This window comes from Girardinichthys multiradiatus, chromosome 1 (genome assembly GCF_021462225.1).
Source record: "Girardinichthys multiradiatus isolate DD_20200921_A chromosome 1, DD_fGirMul_XY1, whole genome shotgun sequence".
NCBI classification, from domain to species: domain Eukaryota; kingdom Metazoa; phylum Chordata; class Actinopteri; order Cyprinodontiformes; family Goodeidae; genus Girardinichthys; species Girardinichthys multiradiatus.
The window spans coordinates 6,822,093-6,845,803 of record NC_061794.1 but is presented as its reverse complement, the minus strand read 5'-3'; the positions used below and the strand labels follow the sequence as shown (position 1 = coordinate 6,845,803).

At 38.5% G+C, this 23,711-nt stretch overlaps 1 protein-coding gene and 1 long non-coding RNA gene across 2 annotated transcripts; both read left to right on the top strand.

Annotated features, from left to right (window-relative positions):
• The first annotated feature begins 1,137 nt into the window (after positions 1 to 1,137).
• fkbp1ab (FKBP prolyl isomerase 1Ab) lies at positions 1,138 to 12,210 on the top strand. The gene is made up of 5 exons (XM_047375676.1): positions 1,138 to 1,283; positions 1,411 to 1,458; positions 7,672 to 7,784; positions 9,391 to 9,553; positions 11,022 to 12,210. Exons 1-4 carry the CDS (start codon positions 1,247 to 1,249, stop codon positions 9,517 to 9,519), a joined length of 327 nt encoding a protein of 108 aa, XP_047231632.1. The 5' UTR covers positions 1,138 to 1,246; the 3' UTR covers positions 9,520 to 9,553; positions 11,022 to 12,210.
• Positions 12,211 to 23,100: 10,890 nt separating this feature from the next.
• On the top strand, positions 23,101 to 23,711 carry LOC124876139. Its single transcript, XR_007040233.1, has 2 exons — positions 23,101 to 23,243; positions 23,373 to 23,711. It is a non-coding gene; the product is annotated as an uncharacterized LOC124876139 (long non-coding RNA).

Sequence of the window (23,711 nt, the reverse complement as noted above, 5' to 3'; positions counted from 1 at the left end):
AAGAAAGCACAGAACCAATGAAATCAGAATAAAATGCTGTCATGGGAGTCCTACATTAAAATACTCTTCCTTTGATAAAAGAGAAAAGACACTGATTTGTCTTTCTACGTGTAAAACTCTATTTGGATTCCAGAGTAGTGCAGTGGTTTATAAAACTGTATAAATGTGTGCGGTAAAGTTTTGGCTGCGACACAAATGACATTTTTTGGCTTCAACATTCAACATTTGCGTACTATTTTACGTAAATTCATCCCAGTCTGATTGTAAAGCAATGCTGACTACATGCAAAATGTGTATCAAGTTTCTGCTTGACATCCTATGGGGTTTCCTGCCACCCAGTGTAGACGCGCAGTGGCGGATATTCATAATGTAAACATAAACGTGTGGGTTTATGGGATGGCAGACTGCCACCGAGTTTCAGTTAACAGAGAAAGGAAATAGGAAGAAAAACAAAACTCAACCTGGCCGTTCAAAAGGCAAATTTCTCCACCCAACGTTATTTTCAATGTTTTTCTTTGTGTAAAAATTAGATATTTTTAGAGTCAACTTTTAATTTAAGGTTTATTTTAAAATATTCAATGCCAAAGACACAAGTAAGAAGAGAAAGAAGGAAATACATAAAAGGAGGGGAGGTAGGAGAGAAGGAGTAAGGAACACAGGTAAGGAAGTGAGACAGGAGCAACAGAATGTATGAGAGGGGGGTAGGAAGGGACACAAGGAAGGAAATGATGGACAGAAGGATGGACACAAAGGCAGAATGGGTGGAAGGAAGGGTGGAGACAAGAAATGAGAGTATGCAAAGAAAGGAAGGACACTAGGAAGGAAGGGGTGGAATGAAGGATGAGATAAGAAATTCAAGGATGGAAGGAAATGAAAGACAAAAGGAAGGAACGGCAGGATGGAAGGAAGGATTAACACAAGGATGGACGAATGACAATATTGGGACAAAGAAATACGGAGAAAAATCTGGAGAAATAAATATTTCTCCATACTCATATTTCATTTTTCTAAAGCTGAAATCAAATTTCATACAATTTCAGACTGCGCAGGAAATCTGTATTTTGAAGTCTGGAGCGGAAGTGTTTCTGTGTGTGTGTGAGTGTGAGTGTGTGTGAGTGAGAGAGTGAGAGAGAGAGAGAGACAGAGAGAGCTGAGGAGATCCACTGGAGGAGCGAACAGACGGACGGAGGGACTGCAGGAAGAGCGCACCGGGTCCTTGGGCAGCAGGAAGACATACGCCGCTGACATGGGAGTTGAAATCGAGACAATCACACCGGGAGACGGTAAGAGCCGCTGCACCGGAGTGGAAATCAACGTCTGTCCGCGATCCTGTCTGAATGAGCCACGGGAAGCAGAAATCACCGCCTTTTCTGCACTGTTCCAGTGAGCACCTCTCTGGTTTCTCCACAGGAAGGACCTTCCCCAAAAAAGGCCAGACGTGTGTGGTGCATTATGTGGGTGAGTTGGAAAGGACCAAACTTGTCAGCCCTGCTCGCAAATCCTACACACTTCTTCTGCCAGCTCTGCGCGTCTCATGGAGACCGTTATAATACAAGCTGTGTGACTGCTGCTGGCAACTGTCTCCCCACGCCGAATAAAATCCTGGCTCAGAATAGTTCTCCTGCCAGAACCACAGCAGATATGATCAGGATACACGCAGACACGCTGCAAGGCACAGCTGACATGTCCAGTCACTGGTTCCTTAATGGGGCAAAGAGGCTTAACTTCCAGTCACACACTGGACTGCCAGGCATGCTTTTACAGTTGTTCCTGCTTTATTTGGCAAAGGAAAAATCTCCATAAAGCATCATCATTATCACCACTGCCTCCATCTGAGCCAGTGAAAAGCCTGATGAAGATCACTGGTTAATATGATCATCTGTCTGCTCTGGAGACAGAACAAAACGGGAAGGGAAGTAGCCTATATCCGACGATAATAACCATAAACAGGGAATGCGATAAATTCCGCCTCAGGGTTTCCTCAGACAGACACGGAGGCAGGGAGCAGACAGCGGGCTCTTAAATCCTGTCTGATTTCCAGGCTGTTTCTGTCTTTGTTGGAGTTTCTTTGGGGTCGAGGGGCGGGGGTCGGTGGCGCTTGAGCTGAGCGGATTACAACCGTCTGGGAGGCTGGAATAATGGCAGCCTCGCTGTGTTGTTGTTCATTTCATATTTTTCAGCAGACACGCACATGATATGAGAGCGAATTCCCTCCGCAGCTCATCAACACTTCATCAGCCAGACTTTCCCACCGGAACTGATGATTCTCATCATATATTTAAAGCTTTCACGCCTCATCTGTAGTATAAAAGAGCTCGTTTATAGGATTTATACTGGGAACTCCCTGAGATGAAAATGTTTTATTATTAGTATTATTATTAACAGAGATGTATGTAATATAGTTACATTCAAACGTTTAGAAAAAGTGTACTTCTAGGAGTAGTTTTGCTGCACCATAGTTTTTTTTTTATTTACTTTTGCTTGAATAATATAATTTAGAAGTATCTCTTACTTTTACATCAGGACTGGTTCTCGTTCCTCTGCCCACCTTTGGTTGCCTCACTGAATGAAGAGCATTAATGTTTTCACCTAAAATGATCCAGACACACTCACAGTTTATGTTGAAGTTCCTGTTTGTAGACAAGCGGTATTGTTCAAGTAAACATACAGTAATATACTATATGAAAAGCTGCATGCAGCTAGATTTGGCCTTTAGATGATTTTTTTTCCTGTCCAGTGATGTTCACACTCAGTTTAGCGAATACTTGTGCAAGATGTTCAATCAGCAGCTCACAAATATGACATTCTTGAACATCCTGGGTTTGCAGAATATGCCCCATAGTATTGTCACATGTTTTTTCTTAAAACATCAGATTTTTTTATATTCCACTTTATTCCACCTTCTCTGTTTTGTCTCAGACAACTTGAATCAGGCGAGTAATTCAGTAAAGTGCAGAGTGAGCTTTGCAGCTTATTGCTGCTGAAAAATGCATACACTGACATAAAGTTTTGGTTCAGTCCACCTTTTTTTTTTAAATACCAAAATTTGTGCATAACTATATTCTTGTCTCTCTGATTCCAGCATTTGTACAAAGTAGACCAGATGTCATAATCAAACAGTTACTCAGTACTTAAGTAGCCTTTTTACCAAATACTTTTTTACTCTTACTTGAGTAATTTTTGGATGACTAGTTTTTCACTTGTACTTGAGTAAAAACATATTGAAGTAATATCACTCTTACGTGAGTTAGATTTTTGGCTATTTTACCCACCTCTGATTATTAGCATCAGTGAGATTACATGTTATAATGGATTTAAAAAATGGCAGTTTTTCAGCTTTTTCACCTTTAATGTGACATATATCTTTCAACTGGAAAACATACAACTTTATTGAAAATAGATAATTAGTGAAATAGCCTTTTACTTTGGCACAGAAAGCTATAAATTATATGACAATTTTAGCCATGATATTCTCACAGCATTTTGTCGGTTACTCTGTCAGCGTTCCTTCTTTCTTCAAATTACACACAATACCACCAGACAAACATAGTTGGATGCTTCCTCAGAGTTTATGTAGTCCAGTGTTATCAGCCAGCCTGACCTGGCTCTGTCATCACCCAGACAACTTAAGAACTACGTCCTGCTGTACTTCACAATAACTCTCAAAAGTAGGCAGCACTCTCCTTCATATCTGGGCTGTTTTAATAGCTCAGACTGAAACAGCAACCAGATGCTGCTTAATGACTTCACTTTGATGAGAAATATCATGACTTTTTAATATCACAAAATCTTGTTCAACTCTAATGAATATTAGAATGTCAGTTTTTTAAGACCTTGATAGTAATTCCAGTGAAACAAACAGAACCACTAAAAGAGAGACCGCTGCTAATGATGACGTTTCACAGTTTGTAATATTTGCTAAAGGCCCAACAATTGCTGTATATGAAACCTGACATGTAATAGTCTGACCTCTGTCTGCTGAGCAGCACTGATGATGCACCCAGCATTAAGATTGTTTTAAGTGTTCTTGCAAGCGACAGGTTAACAGATTTGACAGATACCCACCAGTAAATGATCATTACAGTCTGCAGCCTGAACACACAATGTACCCTGCATTCAGAATGTTGTATTTTTGAGCGGCAAGGATACTTCTCACTCTTTTAACAAGTATTACAATATGTTTTTAGAAGTTTCAGAGGGCATTGTGTCTTCCATAAGGCTTTCATTTTAAAGGTTTGCAGGAAGTTCACAGTTAACTTAGCTAACTTAGCATTAGCCTCTAGTGGCTAATGCTAAGCCTAAGGCAGAGGATTACTCGTATTGTTTCCCTCTGCATGTACTGTAGACAAAACATCTTCAAAAGGCTTCCTTGGTTAGAAATGAAGTCTTAAATACAGCTATATTAAACACTTGTTGCTCTGCATTATTTTAAACAGTTTTGACCAGTAGACAGGGGTAAATCCAGATTTATGCTCATCCATCAACATGTTGAAACAGAATATTGTTTCTCATGTGGTTTCTGGAATTTTAAATCACTTTGAAACATATGAATGGTTTCATATTTGTACAACAGTTTTTAAGCAAATTTGATAGTACTAACAGTGTTGGATGATCCTAAGTCTTGCTTAGTCACAGTCAAGCTTTGTCTACATCAGTATTTGGTTTTTCTTGTGCTTAAATTGTGTTTTGCAAAAAAACTGACCAGATGCATGCAATGGTGTTCCCCTTAGTGGACACAAAAAGAGAAACAATCCTTCTCCAGTTGTCGGTGGTTCTTATTTATTTATTTATTTTTGTTTGGGTACTCTGAGATTAGAGGTGTTTATACAAGCTGATTGAGTTAAATTGAATTAATTACTTCAGTGTATAACTGAACAGCACCCCCTGCCGGTTTCTTTTTGTTATTCTTGATGTTAACAGTGATTTAATGTGGAAGAAAATACACAAATGTTGTAAATCAACTTCTGCAACTTGTTGTGGTACTTAAGAAAATTATATATGATGTAACACAAAGGTGCTACAAAAACCAGCAGAATTCAGTTAGATGCTTTTGCAATTATAAATCAAACTTTTGATCAGTTCTTTTCATATCGGCTTGTGAAATGAGTGGAATAAATACTTAGCAGGATGTTCAATCAGCTGTTTTCTGCAGCAAAAAAACAAAAATCATCAAAAACACTCACAAATATGACACAATTGAACATTGTGGTATTGCAAAATATGTCCCATATCAAAATATGTTTTTTTTTTTTTTTGAAACATAGGATGGTTTTATCTCAGTTTATTCCACCTCCTCTTTTTTGTCTGGCAGCCTGAATTCTTTGATGCATGAACTTCACTGATGAATTACAGTATTCTCCATCCATCAGGTTCTAGCAGCCTCTATAGCAGCTGAAAGATCAGCTCTGCAGGACGGAGCCCTGTTGTGCACCTTTTTTTTTTGTGTTTCATCATACATTTTCGGTTGGATTAAAACCTGGAGTGTGCTGGCTTTAGCACTGAGCTCATCTGATTTTCCAGATAAAAAGGTTCAAACTCTTTTTGGAAGGAAGGGCTTTCTGTGGAAGGGCTGCTCTATTATTGAAAAAAATATGTTTTTATAATTATTTTTTGTCCACATTAATTCATGATTATTTAAATCACTCATTGAGTGTGGAAAAACAATGTTGCACATAAATAACAATGAACTGCCTTGAACATAACATTTTCCCTGATACGGTCTAGTTTAATTTTCCCTTAAGATAATTGACAGTGTTGACTCTAAAATAGGATATTCTGTAAAAAAGATGCAAATAAAATCAGCTATACAGTATACTTCAACAGTCTCTGAAAAACAAAATCCATCAATCCACAAGTCTATTGTTTTCCACTTATCCAACATCAAGTTGTGGAGGTAAAGGGTCATGGAGGGAAACCCAGACATTATTCTCCCAAGCGACACCCTTCAGCTCATTACGAGGAATTCCAAGGCATTACCTGACCAGACAGTATATATGGTGCCTCTAGCGGCCATGGATAAAAAATAGTTTCAATGCATCCTTACATCACACTAAGATCAATCAACAGGAGTCATTGACGAAGCAGCCAAACTGGTTGTTAGATGGTTTTTGCTTCCCAGTAAGACTGCATACTTGTCTGGGGTTTTGCTTGCAGTTTGGATGGGAACAACATTCTGTAACATTAGACTGCTTGCTTCAACATTACGTAACTTGCAGTAAGGCCTAATTTTAGTCTTTCACCACAAGGCGTTTCTGTTTAGGAGTGAGCCTATGTTCCCCTTATCTTTTTTTTTAAGGAGTATCACCCAATCTGTAGGATTTTCTTTCTCGTCCATTTTCCTGACAGAGTACAAAGTAGCCCTGCCATTAGACAATAAACAGGATATTCTATTAAAAAGCAAGCATTTTTTCCATACAGTTGAAGACTAATACCAGGATTTTCCAGTTCATTGAAAGGCTGTTTGTGCAGGAAAACAGTCGCTGTGATACAATATGATCAATGTGGTGTGCTGTAGGTTGATGAAATGGGAAAAGCAGCCTTGTGATGATGGGATTGAACCTTTTGGCTCTTGTGGATAATTCCATTAGGCTGCTATCTAGCTGTCCAGCAGTGGGCAGGACTCCCACTCAGCTGGCTGGATTAAAGGTTGCCTCCTTCACCACCCTGTGCTCAGTAAGATGTGCAAAGCGGCACCCACACAGACACATCACACCATACACACACATGTCTTGTTGGTACTAATAGCTCTAAAAGCATTCCTGTGAATTATTTTAGAAGGCTGCTGCCTTGGAGGTTAATGCATGGGTTTTCTTGACGCTGCCTGCAGACAGCTATGGTTGTTGCATTGGATGCAGGAAATCCATTTATTTTCCTGCTGAATAACAAAGAAGATGGCATCAGGAAAATGTTATTATTTTTCTGCTAACCACATTTTGGTCACAAGCAGTTTATGACTAACAAAGTAGAAATAGTGCAACATTTTAAGCAGGTATTGTTTAGTTAGGCCTGAGCAGAAAGCGAGGAGTCCAGTATCTGTGCTTTAAAGGGATGGAAGCCTGTTCCAGTCTGTGCGAGGTGTGTGTAGTGAGTGCAAAACAAAACACAAAACCAAGATGGTGGGTGTGTGGTGTGGAGACGGGCACAAGCTCCAAGGTTTGTGGGCAGGAGGAGTCAGTATCACCTTGTGAGAAATCAGCCTTGTGCCATCTGCTTTGGGGATGTGCATGTCAAGAGAAATGACAATTCTCATTCCCTCATCAGAATTGAAAATCTCTGTCAGATTATGTGGGTTCTCTCTGGGTACTCCGGCTTCCTCCCACAGTCCAAAAACATGACCTGTTAGGTCAATTGATTATGTGTCTCTGTGTTGCCCTATGATGGACTGGCGACCTGTCCAGGGTGTACCCCACCCATCTACAAGAGGTGGGGTACACCCTGCCTCTCTAGCACCAGATCCCCCGCGACCCTATATGGAAGAAGCAGGTATATGAATGCATGGATGAATTACTGCTATATAATATCTAGTCAGAAGACTAGGCTGGGCAAATTTCAATTGGTTGCACACCAATTTACTTGGAGTAATACCTAAAAATAATATATGAAAAAAATCTACAAATTAGCTGGTGCTTTGTCTAATAGCTCTGTTCCTCTCTGCGGCTACTCTTCTCAAAGGCTCCCTGACAGATGGACGGAAATTCGACTCATCCCGCGACAGGGACAAGCCTTTCCGGTTCAAGATTGGTAAACAGGAAGTGATCCGAGGGTGGGAGGAAGGTGTGGTGCAGGTAAGCTGCAGGGTATAGATAAAGGTGTTAATACAGAGTCTGTGAAAACAACAAACTACTTTTGTGAGCATTTAAAGGAGTCACTGGAAAATAACTAACAGGACTTAAATGTGTACTGTGTCGGTCACATTTACTGGCACTCCTGATAAGTGTGTATAAAAAGCATTAAAACTGAACATATCTGTAAAACCCAACCTTTAATTTGAGTACATTTATTCAGCGGTCAGAAATTCCATTTGCAGAATTATTTGAATTCTTTATAAACACGCAAGTCGCCAACATGACAACAGTTAATCTTCTGTAACATTCATTGCAGCTTGTTGGAGCCATATAGAGTGGGGAGATCTGTGGCCATGCCTCTATTTACAACCTCTCTAGATCATTCATAGTCATGGGTCCGCTCTAATGCTCTCTTCTCTTCATCGCACCACATGGGTTTTCCACAGGAGTCATATCTGTGGACTGAGAAGGCTGTGGAAAAGGCCAATTTTGTGTCTAGTGAACCATTTCTGTTTTGATTTAGCTATATGTTCTGGATCATTTTCCTGCAAAATGGCCAAATGACAACACATTTTAGACCATCAGATTGTTACTTAAAATGTCCTGGTTTCTTTTCCACAGTAACAGGGCCTTCAGAAGAGAAACAGGCCCACAGCATCACAGATGTTCCACTTTACCTAACAAGGTGCCATGAGGTGCTTTTCCACACAAATCGGAAGTGTTTTGTTGCCAAAAAACTCAATCTTAGTACGATCTGACCAAAGCACACAGTTTCAGTTATAGATTATTCTGCTTCAGATGGATTAATATTAAGACCTTAACCAGAGGTGCCAGTAAGTGTGGCCAGCATTGTATGTGTTTTTACACCACTGGTCCATAGTGGTTCAGGTGATTGTTAGAATCTACTAACTACAAATTCAGCAACATTAGAGGTAAAGCATATGCTGATGGTGATGGTGTTCCAGATTGCTGTAATTTGAAAGGTCACTGCCTGGTTATCAGGTCCTGTAAGAGTCAGTTGTGTCACTGGAACTGAGTTTATTTAGAAAGCAACTTCTTGCAGTTGCAGCAGCTCTGATTCAGATGCTCAATTACTTGGAATCAGATAAGAGATAATGAGTTGTCCTGTTGATAATTTTTTCTCTGTGGAAATACTTGAATTTATTAATATTTCATCAGAAAACTTTCACAATCAAAGCTCTCCATTAACTCCGAACACACTTGGCAAAAACACCCTGATCCAAACCTCACATTTCATCACAGAAACATTTGCCTCTGCTGTTCAGAGATTCCTTGTGGTAATTTCCAGCTAAAACAATCCCAGGAATCTTCAGCATTCCTCTAAGGAAAGAAAATGTTTGTTAGGATGCTGATGGCTGCTGCGTGAGCTGCTGAGAGTAAGAAATGAGATGGGATGCACAGTAAAACTGACATAGGTAAACTGAAACATCATTAACAAACATTAACAAATCGAGATGTTTTCCCTTGCTCTGTCTCCTGTAAGATATTATCTTCCTTCAGCTGCATGATGACCCAGCTGCCCAGCAGCTCTGTAAACCCATTATCTCTCCTCTCTGATTGTCTCATCTGCCCCCTCCTACTCCAGATGAGTGTTGGTCAGAGGGCCAAGCTGACCTGCACGCCAGACTACGCTTACGGAAACAAAGGCCACCCAGGCATCATCCCTCCCAACGCCACGCTCATCTTCGACGTGGAGCTGCTCGGTTTGGAATGAAGCCGACTTGCAGCCTGCTTGTTGCGTGTGCTGTGTATGTTACTTCCAACAAATTCCCCTCTGATAATGGCATACTGACACTTAAGCAACATTATCACTGCAATTAGCCAAAACAATATGAACCACAGGTGAAATAATCAATGTTTACTGTATAATTGTGGGTATTTTTCTGGAGTGTATTGGAGCAAACATATCCAAACTGGTTTAAATGCAAAAAAAAAAAAAAAACCAAAAAACACTGAAGAGGACAGAGGATCACATTTTGCATCACAGATTTCTTCTGCTCTTATATATGGCATGAGTAGCTGCAGACCAGCTGGGGTGCCAACTCTGACCTTGTTTACTGCCAAAACGGTTTGGATCAGAACTAGTCCACAAAGTAGTGCAAGACTAGCCAAGGCTGATGAATCCTGATTTATTGCGGGTAATTGTAAATTAGGGTTGTAATGACGCTAAAATGTCAAACTCTATATTGATACCAAGAAAAATACTAAATAAAAATGTCCATACTGGGGGAAAATACAAACATAGGGTTCTTCTTTAATAAAGATAAAAAAATACCAATACCAATAATATTATGAGAATTCAGCAGCCATTTAGATGGAATAAAATAGATTGATGAAAATAGTACAACTTCACATCTACCAAGACATCTACTATCGACCTAAAATGACAAGCCAGGCATTAGGAGCATAAATCAGAGAAGCAGCAAATAGACCCATGGTAACTCTGGAGCAGCTGCAAATATCCATAGCTTAGGTGGGTGATTCTGTTGATAGGTTGACCATTAGCTGAACGTTAGTATTTTACAGTACAAGTTATTTCTGTAAAGCCTCTTGCATCATCATCAATTTAATAAATTCTTATCAGATATGACTTATACTTTATAAATCCCAAAGAAAAAATAAATGTTGTTGTCGCTTATAATATGAGATACATGGGGGCTGTAGGTAATAATTCAAAGAAAAGAAACCTGCTGAGTACTGAGATAATCAGTGACCACAGATTTCTACATCAATATTCCACAGCCAGCTCATTACTTTGTGATTTGGATGACAAAACAGTCCAAACTGCCTCCAAGCTGTCTCCAAGCACACCGCATGCCGTGCAGTTCCACTCTTATCAGTTGAGTCAGTCTTTCTAAATTCGGCCATACAACTTCACTTGCACAATAAGCCGTCCACCACTTTTTATTTGTCATTGAAGGCTGTCTTTACCTCCAACCAAAAACGGAAAAAAGATCCTCATAGAGTTTAAAGAAAAACTTAGATTTACTGGAGCATAGGAGGATACTCTGAACCTGCATGCACCAGTTCTGGAACTTGTTTTGCTCGCAATTTGGGAACTGACTCAATGTCAGATGGTTGGTCATAATGTTGTGGCTAATTAGTAAATAGAAAGGCATTCTGTAAAAAAAAAAAAGAAAAAGAAAGCTAGAATCATAATTAAACTAAAATTCATTATTTTAAAGTAAAACAACAATGTCATTGTCATCCTTACAGTTGACGTCGCTCCTGGGTGCCCTGAAGAGAAGCTTGAAAAGTCTGCGCTTGATTCTATCAGTTTAATGTTTTCATCAAACTCAATTTTTGTTAGTTTCCAGTCATACTCCTTATTAAAACCTTGGGTTATTACTTTTTAAACCTCATTTTCCACAAACCTTGAATTGCAAAGAATCGTAAAGTGTGTATTTTTAAATTTCATAGAGTTCTGCTTGTGTAAGATCACCCTGAGGAGTGTATAAAATGCCAATGAATCACTAGCAGCAAGGTTCACCTTTTTGAGTCAGTGTGTTCAGATCATATCAGAAAAAAAAAAACAAGCACACATTTATTATTTTAAAGGATTAAATCATATTAGTTTCACCTTCATTCTAATATTCTAACATCATGGTGCAGCACAGTAAGTGAATCTGCAACCTAAAACTGACATTTCTGCAGAAAACCCCGACAGTTATTTCTAGTAAAGTTGCTAATAGAAGAATGATCAGTCATTTTTGGAAAGAGAAACCAGTCCTAGTTGTAGATTGTTCTCATGTGTGCCTAAATATGGTTACTACCTTGCACTGTCTGCATGCTATAGATATGATGGCAACCTTGATGTGTACCAGGTGAAAGCTCTGTATTCAGTTCACAGCCTTACTGCCTTTCTATCTCTTTAAACCCCATTTAAAGCCATACTTAAACACTGCACAAGTAGGATTGTGTTGACTTGCAGGAATTGGATCTGATCTTGTTTGGAATTAATCTGAAATACTTGAAACTTCCAAAAGTGGGCAGATAGGACTCTTCCTGACTTTATATTCTGTAAGAACTTGAATTATGTATTTTCTTGGATGCCGAGTTTCTATCTTTGAGAAATAATTTAGCTAATGTGGAAACTGGCCTTTTTAAGAGTTACTGTTAGTAATGCACCACTTTACCCAGCGGAAAACAATGCTGCAATGGAGGTGGGGTAAAAAGCCAACATCAGAGTGTTTTTATACCTGACAGATCTAGTTTTAAATGGAGTTTAAATGAACGACTATGCTGGCTTGGCTCTTTGATGCTGACTGTGGCTGTCGATGTTACATACTTGCCAAGCTGCAACTGGCATGGCAGCAGACCGCCTGTACTGTGTAGTTATGTGCTGAAATTTTTACTATATGTATGTATGATGTATTTCAAATAAAAGAAATACCCTACCCCTTCATTTCATTTTTCTTTCCATTATTTCTCATTTGTCCACATAGAAAGAAACAACCCATGATGAAACAAACCAAAGGAACTGAAATGGTTTATGTTGAAGCAATGCTTTTTTACCTTCCCTTTTTCCAGTTATCTTTTTAAACAGATTATAAACAGTTTTTGTTGACAGAAAAACAAAGTTAACATGTCAGTTCATCCTCCATAATATAATATGAATTAAACAATAAAATAAGCAAATAAACAACAAAACATCAACACTGAACACTGAAATTTATACCTCGTTTTGTTAGGATTGAATTATGAATTGAAGACAAAGTGGAAATTTCTCCCTATACACAGTATAACTGTATATTGGTAGAAAACAAATTAGATATTGTTTGATTTGCTTTTACATGAACATATTGATGAAACAGCACAGGATGCTCTCAGTCTCAGGTGTTAACATGTTGTGCTTGGATAACTATGCTGATACAGTTCTTTGGAACGTAAATAATTGTTATCAGATTCATACATCAGGTACATCTAAAAAAATATGAAAAATATCATGAAAAATGTTAATATTTTATGTCACTAATTTCAGTAAGAAAAACGAATTTTATAGATTTATACACAGTAGGTCTACAAGTCACGATTATTTAGCTAATCGATTAATCTGCCGATAATACATTAATAATCGGATAGCAAAATGTGCTTAATAGGAGATTTTTTTCACACAATTTGAACCAGGTAAAGCTAAAACTATGCCACTCCAGGAGTTCTGGATAGAGCATATTCACAGACAAAGAAGGTTTTTCATCTTGAATTCAAATTTTGATATTTGTTTTGGACCAATAATAATGGACCTATTATGCAAAATTCGTTTTTTGATCATTTGTATACTTCCATTTGGGTCTCTAATGCTTCTACAAACAATCCAAATGCAAAAACAAAAACAAAAAAACAATACATTCAGCCGTTTTTTGATAACAGAGATTCGTGGCTTCATTTTATTTTTGAGGGCAATGTTCCAGTCACACTGCCAATGACAGTACTAATTTGTGCGAATCACTCGAATCAGTACACGTCAGAATTTACAGAAAGACTTAGACTGAAGAAAAACTCTGTCCCTACTTTTCATGGCAAATCTGCAGATGACAGAAATGTAAGTATGGAGAGCCGTTTCATTCAAAAATAAATAAATAAATAAATACTGCTATTGATAAAATATTAATAAATATTCTATGAAATAAATAAATATCCCCATGAAATAAAACAAAATAATTATGCTAAAATAAATGTTCATCTTATTTTATATAATTATATTATCTTATTTCAATATTCATTTAATTTTCTTAAAGATTTATTTGATTTACTTAAATATTTATTTATTTCATAATGCAGTTTTATTTTGTGACACATTTATTTTGTAAAGCTACTTTACGTATTTCAGTGACTTTTACTTTTTAATCCCGTTTTTCATTTTAAACTCTTTTTATTTCATGTTCTTATATTCAAATGAGGGGGCGGAGTTTTATCTGTAGGGCGGCGCTGGGACAGCAGGGCCGAGTTTAATTCGTGGCAGTTGCCGCTGTTTTTGTGGAAGCTGTTTGTGCAATAAGTCTTCGTCATCCTTTCAGCACGTCATTTTTCATCCAAGTAAATACAGCCACCTTATGTTAATGGTCTAACGCTGTTTATTAAATAAAAACGAATAAAGACATCATCAAAAAAAAAAGTAATAATGACATCGCGTTTGCCGATAATCAGCATTGGTTTCCACTAAAACAGCGGCAACCGCCGTGGCAGGCTTTTACGGCCGGAGGCAGGAGAGGGAGCCAGGGGAGGGAGCGAATCCCCCTCCCCTCCGGCGTGCTTCTGCCGGCCACTGCCACGAATTGAGTTCGGTCCTGCTGTCCCAGCGCCGCCCCACAGATAAAACTCCGCCCCCTCATTTGAATATAAGAACATGAAATAAAAGAGCTTAAAATGAAAAACGGGGTTAGAAAGTAAAAGTCACTGAAATACGTAAAGTAGCTTTACAAAATAAAAGTGTCACAAAATAAAACTGCCTTATGAAATAAATAAATAAATATTTAATTAAATTAAACAAATCTTTATGTAAATTAAATAAATCTTGAAATGAATTAAATAAAATAAGATGAATATTTCTTTTAACATAATTATTTTGTTGTATTTCATGGGGATATTTATTTATTTCATGGAATATTTATTAATAATTTATCAATAGCAGTATTTATTTATTTATTTAATTTTAAATTAAATGGCTCTCCATATATAAGCTGTTTATTCAGATTATTCAGATTATACCACTTCATGGAAAATAATAATTTATTGTCGGACAGCTAGTATGGTATCAGACAAAGCAGCTCTACATCAATGGCATTATTGAAATAACAGAAGAGATCATTAATAGCATCGACCAGCAGATTGACCCAGTGGTAGAGCAGATTCACCACATGAGGAAGCTATAGTCCTGGAAAGAGGCCACTGGTGAAACAAAAAACCCTAATGCATTTGTTTTGCTGTGACAGAGAAGCTGTTAATGCAACTGAGAGCAGAAATTGAGAGACTTTCATATCTCTGAAATACAACCACATTTTTTTTTAACAAAGTACCACCATAATAATAAAACTGTTAAAGCTGTACATTTTTTACTTTTGAACTAGCGCCTATTGTGCTGTTGAGACCCCTAACCCTCACACGCGTTTTAGCCTGTTTTTGAATTTTTTTTAAATTCTGCTCTATATGTGCTATTAGTTTAGAACAATCTAGTTCAGGTTTTATGACTAAATGTTTAGGTCTACGTTTTTGAGCTGTTCTAATGTTGTCCAGAAGCAAAAAAAGCACTAACATGGTCAGAGACTTGTATCACTCCTCCTGGATGAGCATGTAGCGACAGTTAACATCACTGGCGTTGACTTTGAAGCAATCCCTCATACTGAGCATGCATGTAGTGACAGTGGAGAGAAAAAACTCCCTTTTAACAGGAAGAAACCTCCAGCAGAACCAGGCTCAGTGTGAGCGGCCATCTGCCACGACTGACTGGAGGTTTGAGAGAACAGAGCAGAGACACAAAGAGAACAAAGAAGCACTGATCTAGGAGTACTTTCTTTGGGAAGGAAAAGTAAAATGTTAATGGATGTAGCTCCTTTAGTCGTTTCATCTAGAAAGAAAGAACAGATAAACTCTGAGCCAGTTTTAAAGGTTAGAGTCTGAAAGAGAACACATATAATTAGTTACAGTAAAAGCTCAGTCAGTAGCCATGTCTAGTAGAGAGAAAAGGTTAAACACTGAAATTCAGGGCCAAGTGGATCATCGGTAGAAGGTGTGCATTAAGTTGTTCCCAGCAAAAGCTTGGACGATACCCCCCTCCAGGAAGGTGTCACAGGTAGACACAGAGTCAGGCCAGGTGTAGCAGAGAGAGTGAAAGTGGTCATTATGTCCTCCGGCAGCCTAAGCCTATAGCAGCATAACTACAGAGATAGCTCAGGATAACCTGCCACTCTAACTATAAGCTTTATCAAAAAGGAAGGTTTTAAGCCTAGCCTTAAAAGTAGACAGGGTGTCTGCCTCATGGACTAAAACCGGGAGCTGGTTCCACAGGAGAGGAGCCTGATAACTAAAGGATCTACCTCCCATTCTACTTCTAGATACTCTAGAAACCACCAGTAAACCTGCAGTCTGAGAATGAAGTGCTCTGTTAGGAACATGTGGAACAATCAGATCTCTGATGTATGATGGAGCTAAATCATTAAGGGCTTTATATGTGAGGAGGAGAATTTTAAATTCTATTCTGGATTTAACAGGGAGCCAATGAAGGGAAGCTAAAATAGGTGAAATATCTCTCTTTTTAATTTTCATCAGAACTCTTGCTGCAGCATTTTGAATCAGCTGAAGGCTTTTAACTGCATTTTGTGGACATCCTGATAGTAAAGAGTTACAATAGTCCAGCCTTGAAGTAACAAATGCATGGACTAGTTTTTCAGCGTCACTCCTGGATAGGATATTTCTAATTTTGGCAATGTTCTGGAGGTGAAAGAAGGAAATCCTAGAAACCTGTTTAATATGGGATTTAAATGACATGTCCTGGTCAAAAATAACACCAAGGTTTTTTACTTTATTACCGGAGGTGAATTTAATGCCATCCAGGTTAAGTGATTGACTAAGCAGTTTCTGTTTCAAAGACTCCGATCCAAAGGTGACAACTTCTGTCTTGTCTGAATTTAGAAGCAGAAAATCTAAGTCATCCAAGTTTTCAATCTTCAAGACATGCTTGTAGCCTATCTAACTTGTTGGGCTCATTAGGATTTATGGAGGAGTAAAGCTGAGTATCATCAGCATAACAGTGAAAATTTATCCCATGCTGCCCAATAATTTTACCTATTGGAAGCATACACTCACCGGCCACTTTATTAGGTACACCTTGCTAGTACTGGGTTGTACCTCCTTTGCCTTCAGAACTGCCTTAATCCTTCGTGGCATAGATTCAACAAGTTACTGGAAACATTCCTCAGAGAGTTTGGTCCATATTGACATGATAGCATCACACAGATGCTGCAGATTTGTCGGTTGCACATCCATGATGCGAATCTCCCATTCCACCACATCCCAAAGGTACTCTATTGGATTGAGGTCTGGTGACTGTAGACACCATTTGAGTACAGTGAACTCATATTCAAGAAACCAGTCTGAGATGATTCATGCTTTATGACATGGTGCGTTATCCTGCTGGAAGTAACCATCAGAAGATGGGTACACTGTGGTCATAAAGAGATGGACATGGTCAGCAACAATACTCAAGTAGGCTGTGGCATTGACACGATGCTCAATTGGTACTAAGGGGCCCAAAGTGTGCCAAGAAAATTTCACACCATTACAACACCACCACCAGCCTGAACCATTGATACAAGGCAGGATGGACCCATGCTTTCATGTTGTTGATGCCAAATTCTGACCTTACCATCCGAATGTCGCAGCAGAAATCGAGACTCATCACACCAGGCAACGTTTTTTCCAATCTTCTATTGTCCAATTTTGGTGAAGCTGCGCAAATTGTAGCCTCAGTTTCCTGTTCTTAGCTGACAGGAGTGACACCTGGTGTGGTCTTCTGCTGCTGTAGCCCGTCCGCCTCAAGGTTTGACGTGTTGTGCATTCAGAGATGCTCTTCTGCATGCCTTGGTTGTAATGAGTGGTTATTTGAGTTACTGTTGCCTTTCTATCAGCTCGAACCAGTCTGGCCATTCTCCTCTGACCTCCGGCATCAACAAGGCATTTGCGTCCACAGAACTGCCGCTCACTGGATATTTTCTCTTTTTCGGACCATTCTCTGTAAACCCTAGAGATGGTAGTGCATAAAAAACCCAGTAGATCAGCAGTTTCTGAAATACTCAAACCAGCCCGTCTGGCATAAACAACCATGCCACGTTCAAAGTCACTTAAATCACCTTTCTTCCCCATTCTGATGCTCATTTGAACTGCAGCAGATCATCTTAACCATGTCTACATGCCTAAATGCATTGAGTTGCTGCCATGTGATTGACTGATTAGAAATTTGCGATAACGCGCAGTTGGACAGGGGTACCTAATAAAGTGGCCGGTGAGTGTATATATAGTGAAGAGAATTGGCCCAAGTACTGAACCCTGTGATACTCCACAAGTAACCCTGGAGGTGAAGATGATTTATCATTTACATGAACAAACTGGAATCTGTCACAAAAATAAGATTTAAACCAGCTTAATGCTGTTCCCCTGATCCCTACAGCATGTTCCAGCCTTTCTAAGAGAATATTGTGATCGACTGTGTCAAATGCAGCACTGTGATCTAACAGGACAAGTACAGACACAAGTCTTTTATCTGAGGCTAGAAGAACGGAAGATTGGATATAGGTCTGTAATTTATTAAATCATCTTGATTTAGCGAAGGTTTATTAAGTAAAGGTTTAATTACAGCTACCTTAGAAGCTTGTGGTACATATCCATTTACTAAGGATAGATTAATCATATCTAAAATGGGGCTGGTAACCAGAGGAAACACTTCCTTAAATAATTTGGTTGGGATTGGGTCTAACATACAAGTTGAAGGTTTCGATGAAGCTAATATTTTTGATAACTCAGGAAGTTCCACAGGATCAAAACAGTCCAAACACAGATCCGATTCTACAGTTACATCCAATGTTGTCTCACTTCCTGAGGATGAAGTAATCATCTTTGGGAGTATGCCGATGATTTTATTTTAATAGAATCAATTTTATTCAAGAAGAATCCCATAAAGTCATTACTGCTGAGAAGGGAATGGATGGCTCAACAGAGCTATGACTCTGTGTAAGTTTAGCAACTGTACTAAAGAGAAACCTAGGATTATTCTTGTTCTCTTCTACTAATGATGAGAAGTAAGCTGTTCTGGCTTGGTGAAGTGTCTTTTTATACAACAGCAGATTATTTCTCCAGATTAAGTAGGAATCCTCTAGGTGTGTAGAGCGTCATTTTCTCTCCAATTTTCTTACATTGTGCTTTAAAGTACGCAGCACTGAATTAAACTAGAGATCCAGCCCCCTATAAATAATTACCTTCTTTTTCAAGGGGGCTGCATTGTCTAATACACCACGCAATGAAGTAACACTATGAACAAGAGAATCAATTTGTGAAGGGGAAGAAACAAAATTATTGCCCTCCAAGTCAAGTTTATTTATAGAGCGCTTTTCAGCAACAAGGCACTCAAGACGCTGTATATACGGAAAAACATTACAATGATACAGAAAATCAAACAACAGAGGTAATTAAAAAAATAAAATAAAATAAAGAGAATAGAATGATGGATAAGAAAATGAAAGGAAAATTGGACTGAATACATAACTAATAAAGTTTAGATGGCACAGTCAAAGGCCACTCTAAACAAATAAGTTTTTAATCTTGATTTAAAGCAACTTAGGGTTTCGGCGCTTTTACAGTTTCTGGGAGTTTATTCCAGATTAGTGGAGCATAAGAACTAAAAGCTGCTTGTCTATGTTTGGTTCTGGGTATGCAGAGTAGATTTGAGCCAGAAGACCTGAGCGGTCTGGGTGGTTTATACACGGACAACAAGTCTGTAATGTATTTTGGTGCTAAGCCATTCAGTGATTTATAGACTAACAGAAGTATTTTAAAGTCTATTCTCTGAGCTACAGGGAGCCAGTGTAGGGACTTTAGAACCGGGGTGATGTGCTCCACTTTCTTAGTTCTAGTGAGGACATGGGCAGCAGCATTCTGGATCAACTGCAGCTGTCTGATCGACTTATTAGGCAGACCTGTGAAGACACCGTTGCAGTAATCAATTCTACTAAAGATGAACGCATGAATTAGTTTTTCAAGGTCCTGCTGAGACATTAGTCTTTTAATCCTGGAGATGTTCTTTAGGTGATAGAAGGCTGACCTTGTTACTGTCTTTATGTGCCTCTGAAGGTTCAGGTCTGAGTCCATCACTACACCCAGGTTTCGAGCCTGACTGGTGGTTTCTAGCTGTATTAACTGAAGCTGTGTGCTAACTTTTAAACGCTCTTCTTTTGGTCATAAGATTATTACTTCAATTTTGTTTTGATTCAGCTGAAGAAAATTATGGCCCATCCATGCATTGATTTCTTCTAAACATTTACCCAGTGCTTGAATGGGTTCATAGTCACCTGGTGACATCGTAACGTATAGCTGTGTGTCATCTGCATAGTTATAATAACCTACGTTGTTGTTTATTAAAATCTGAGTTAGGGGTAGCATGTAGATATTGAATAGAAGGGCCCCTAAGATGGATCCTTGGGGAACGCCACATGTGATTTTTGTGCTCTCTGATGTAAAGTTACCTACTGACACAAAAAAGTCCCTGTCCTTCAAGTAGGATTTAAACCAATTGAGTGCTGTACCAGAAAGGCTGGCCAGTTTTCCAGATGCTCTAATAAAATGGAGTGTTCAACAGTGTCGAATGCTGCACTAAGGTCCAATAATACCAGCAGTGTGGTTCTTCCACAGCCTGCATTTATACAGATGTCATTGAACACCTTGACAAGGGCAGTCTCTGTACTGTGGTGAGCACGGAAGCCTGACTGGAAGACATCGAAACGGCTGGTCATTGTTAAGAAGTTGTTTAATTGTTGAAACAGCTTTTTCAATGATCTTACTGATGAAGAGGAGGTTTGATATAGGCCTGTAGTTCTGTAGTAGCAGCTTGTCCAAGTTGCTCTTTTTCAATAGAGGTTTGATAATTGCTGTTTTCAGGGCCTGGAGGAAAACACCTGACAAAAGGGACATGTTTATTATTTGTGTTAAATCAGATGTTATTACAGGCAAAGCTTTCTTAAGGAAAGCTGTGGGTAAAAGATCGAGACGGCAGGAAGGAGAGCTTAGTTGTTGTACAATTTCTTTTAAGTTTTTGTAGTTTATTTGGTGAAACGACTTTCACTTTAATTGGAGCAATTGAATCAATGATGTCCGAGATTTTAGAGTGAAAGTTATCTACCAGCTCATCTACAGTGTTACAGGGCAAAGTGGAGGTAGAAGAGTAAATCTGGTTAAAGGTTTCAGCAGCACCGTCCTTAAAGATGCGCTTTCTTATCATGTCTCTTTGGCAAACTGAGTCATTGGAGATGATGCTTTCAAAAATAACAGAAAAGTGGTCAGATAGGGCAACATCAGTTGCAGACACCTTGGAAATGTTTAGACCCTTAGTGATGATCAAGTCCAAAATATGTCCCTGTTTGTGCGTTTGCTGTTTAACATGTTGAGTCGAACCAAAATTTCTAAGAGTGTCACATAGATCTATTGTACTTCTGTCTTCAGGATTGTCCATGTGAACGTTGAAGTCTCCCACAATAATTAAACAGTCATAATCAACACATTTCACAGATAAAAGCTCATTAAAATCACTGAAAAAGTTTGTGTCCTACTTAGGAGGCCTGTAAATATTCAAGAACATGGTTCGGACCGGGCTCTTTACCTGGAGAGCCAAATATTCAAAAGAGTCAAATTTGCCCAGAAATACTTTTGTTACACTTTAGTAAATCTTTAAACAAAGTGGCCACCCCTCCACCTTTTCTTTGCTGTCTGCTCTCACAAAGAAAATTGTAGTTCGGAGGCGTCGACTCTATCAGAATGGGAGCTTCATTAAATTCATGTAACCATGTTTCTGTTAAAAACATAACGTCAAGATCGTGGTCAGTAATGAAGTCATTGATTAAAAATTATTTTCCTGACAGAGATCTAATGTTCAATAACCCCAGTTTATATGACAGAGATTTTACAACTATCTCCTTTTAGGGGCCCAAGTTTTTCCTGGACATGCTCATTTCTGATAGAGTTACCACTGGGGCCAAGACTATATCACAGAGAAGTGATTTGTTTTCCTCTGTGTTTTTCTGTGATAATGAGGAAATTAAAAGTGGAACAGATTCTTTAAAGGTTGTTACAGCATTGTCTGATAATGATCTACTAGAATGAAATTTTCTTTCAGGTGTGGAGTACTTGGTTAAATTAAACTCAAAGGTTATTAAAAATGGTCAGACAGGACAGGGTTATGAGGAAATATTGTTATTTCTTTACACTCAATGCCAAATGTCAGCACAAGGTCCAGAGAATGAAGACAAAGGTGGGTAGGTTTGCTAATGTTTTGAGCAAAGCCAATTGAGTCTAAGATAGTATTAAAGGCTATATTTGAGCTATCACTTTCAGTGTCAACATGAATGTTAAAATCCCCCACTATAATGACCTTATCTGTATTTAATACTAAATCAGATAAAGAGTGAAAACTGATCTGAAAATTGAGATTAAGGGCCTGGTGGACGGTACAAAACAACAAACAGAAGTGGTTTTAGTGCATTGGAATTTGGATGAGAAAAACTAAAGGTTAAATATTCAAAAGAGTTGCAGCTATTAATTGGTCTGGGACTAATTAATAAACCGGACGGAAAGATGGTTGCTACTCCTCCTACCTCGTCCAGTATTTTGAGGTATGTGAAAATTTTAATAATTAGTAGGTGTTGACTCATTTATAGAAACATAATCCTCTTGCTGCAGCCAGGTTTCTGTGAGACAAAATAAATTAATCTGATCGTCACAAATCAAGTCATTAACTAACAAAGGCTTTGAAGAGAGAGCTCTTATGTTCAGTAAGCTACATTTAATTGTTTAATTTTTCTTTTCAGTCTGAATTGTGTTTATTTTTATGAGATTTTCATGATTTCCTCCTTTTAGATTATTTTTTAATCTATTCAATTTTGGTCAGGTGAGACACTGTCTTAATGGGGTAATGGGTGGATAGCAGCACAGAAGCTGCAGAGAGGAGTATTAAACTACGACCCTGCTTTCTGGTCTTAACTCTGGGTTGTCAGAGTTTTGGAGAACTAATAAATTCGGCCAGATTCCTGGAAAGAAGAGCTGCTTGTGGAAATATAAACACATTATTATTAGTAGCTAAGGCTAAGATATATTTGGGACTCTGCTGCTTATAGATTGATTTTAATTAGGAATTTTAGTCATGCTTTTGATAGCTAGAAAAAAACTTAACATTAGCTTCTAGTATCATAATCATAGGAGTGTGCATTATTAATGGTTAAGGGTTGCACTCCTCTGCACGGACCGAAACTTCTGATAAGTATTTCACCCAGAAACTTCTAGAAAATGTGTGAAAAACAACTCCTTAATTAATGATGGAGTGTATATCTGTTTGTGGCTGCCATCAGTGGCAGTTATGCATTTTTGGTCAGTTTCATAGTTTTAAAATAAATAAGTTAAAGTAAAATGATTCAGATTTATTAATATGAGTGAAATAGTGTTGTAAAATGCATATTTAAGAGTTGCATGAATGTTTCAGGGTGGAACCAATATTTAAGTTGTTGTTGGGTTTGGATTAATTTTTTGGTTGCACGCCATGCTCAGTAGAGGGCAGCATGTTTCTTTTTTGGATAAGACAGAGACACTTCAGGAAGCATGGGGCGAAGTTTCATGCAGTGAAGGTGTAAAGAAGACGTACTCTGTGAGGTGTTTTGTTGACCCCTTCGGGTTGGTGCGGCCAATGAGGTACAGAATGTTGATATTTTTGTAAGTGAAATTACTGATTGTGAATGTTTTGTTGTTAAATTGTATTCTTTGTTTATTCTCTATGAGAATGCTTTCTGTATGAAATGTATTATTTGTGTTTTTGTACAGTTCTCACGGCATCGTTGATGACAAAGTGTCTGATTAAATGCCAGTAAATATCAAGAATGCCTTGTGTCCGTTTATCCACTTGGAGGGAGTCACACTGTTTCATTGATGCTGGGGAGGCACAGTTAGAATGTATGTATGTGAGCTCATGTATGTTAACGAGCAACCATCAGTCGACTATATATTGTGTCCGAGCTGCTGTAGGAGTCAGACACACACTGACAGAAATGCAGACTCCGTGCAGCAGGTCTGGCTGAGCTCGGAGCATTATTCAGATAGCATTGTATGTGTGACTGTCTCCCTTTCTGGTTCCAGACTGGTAATAAACATGCATTAACTATG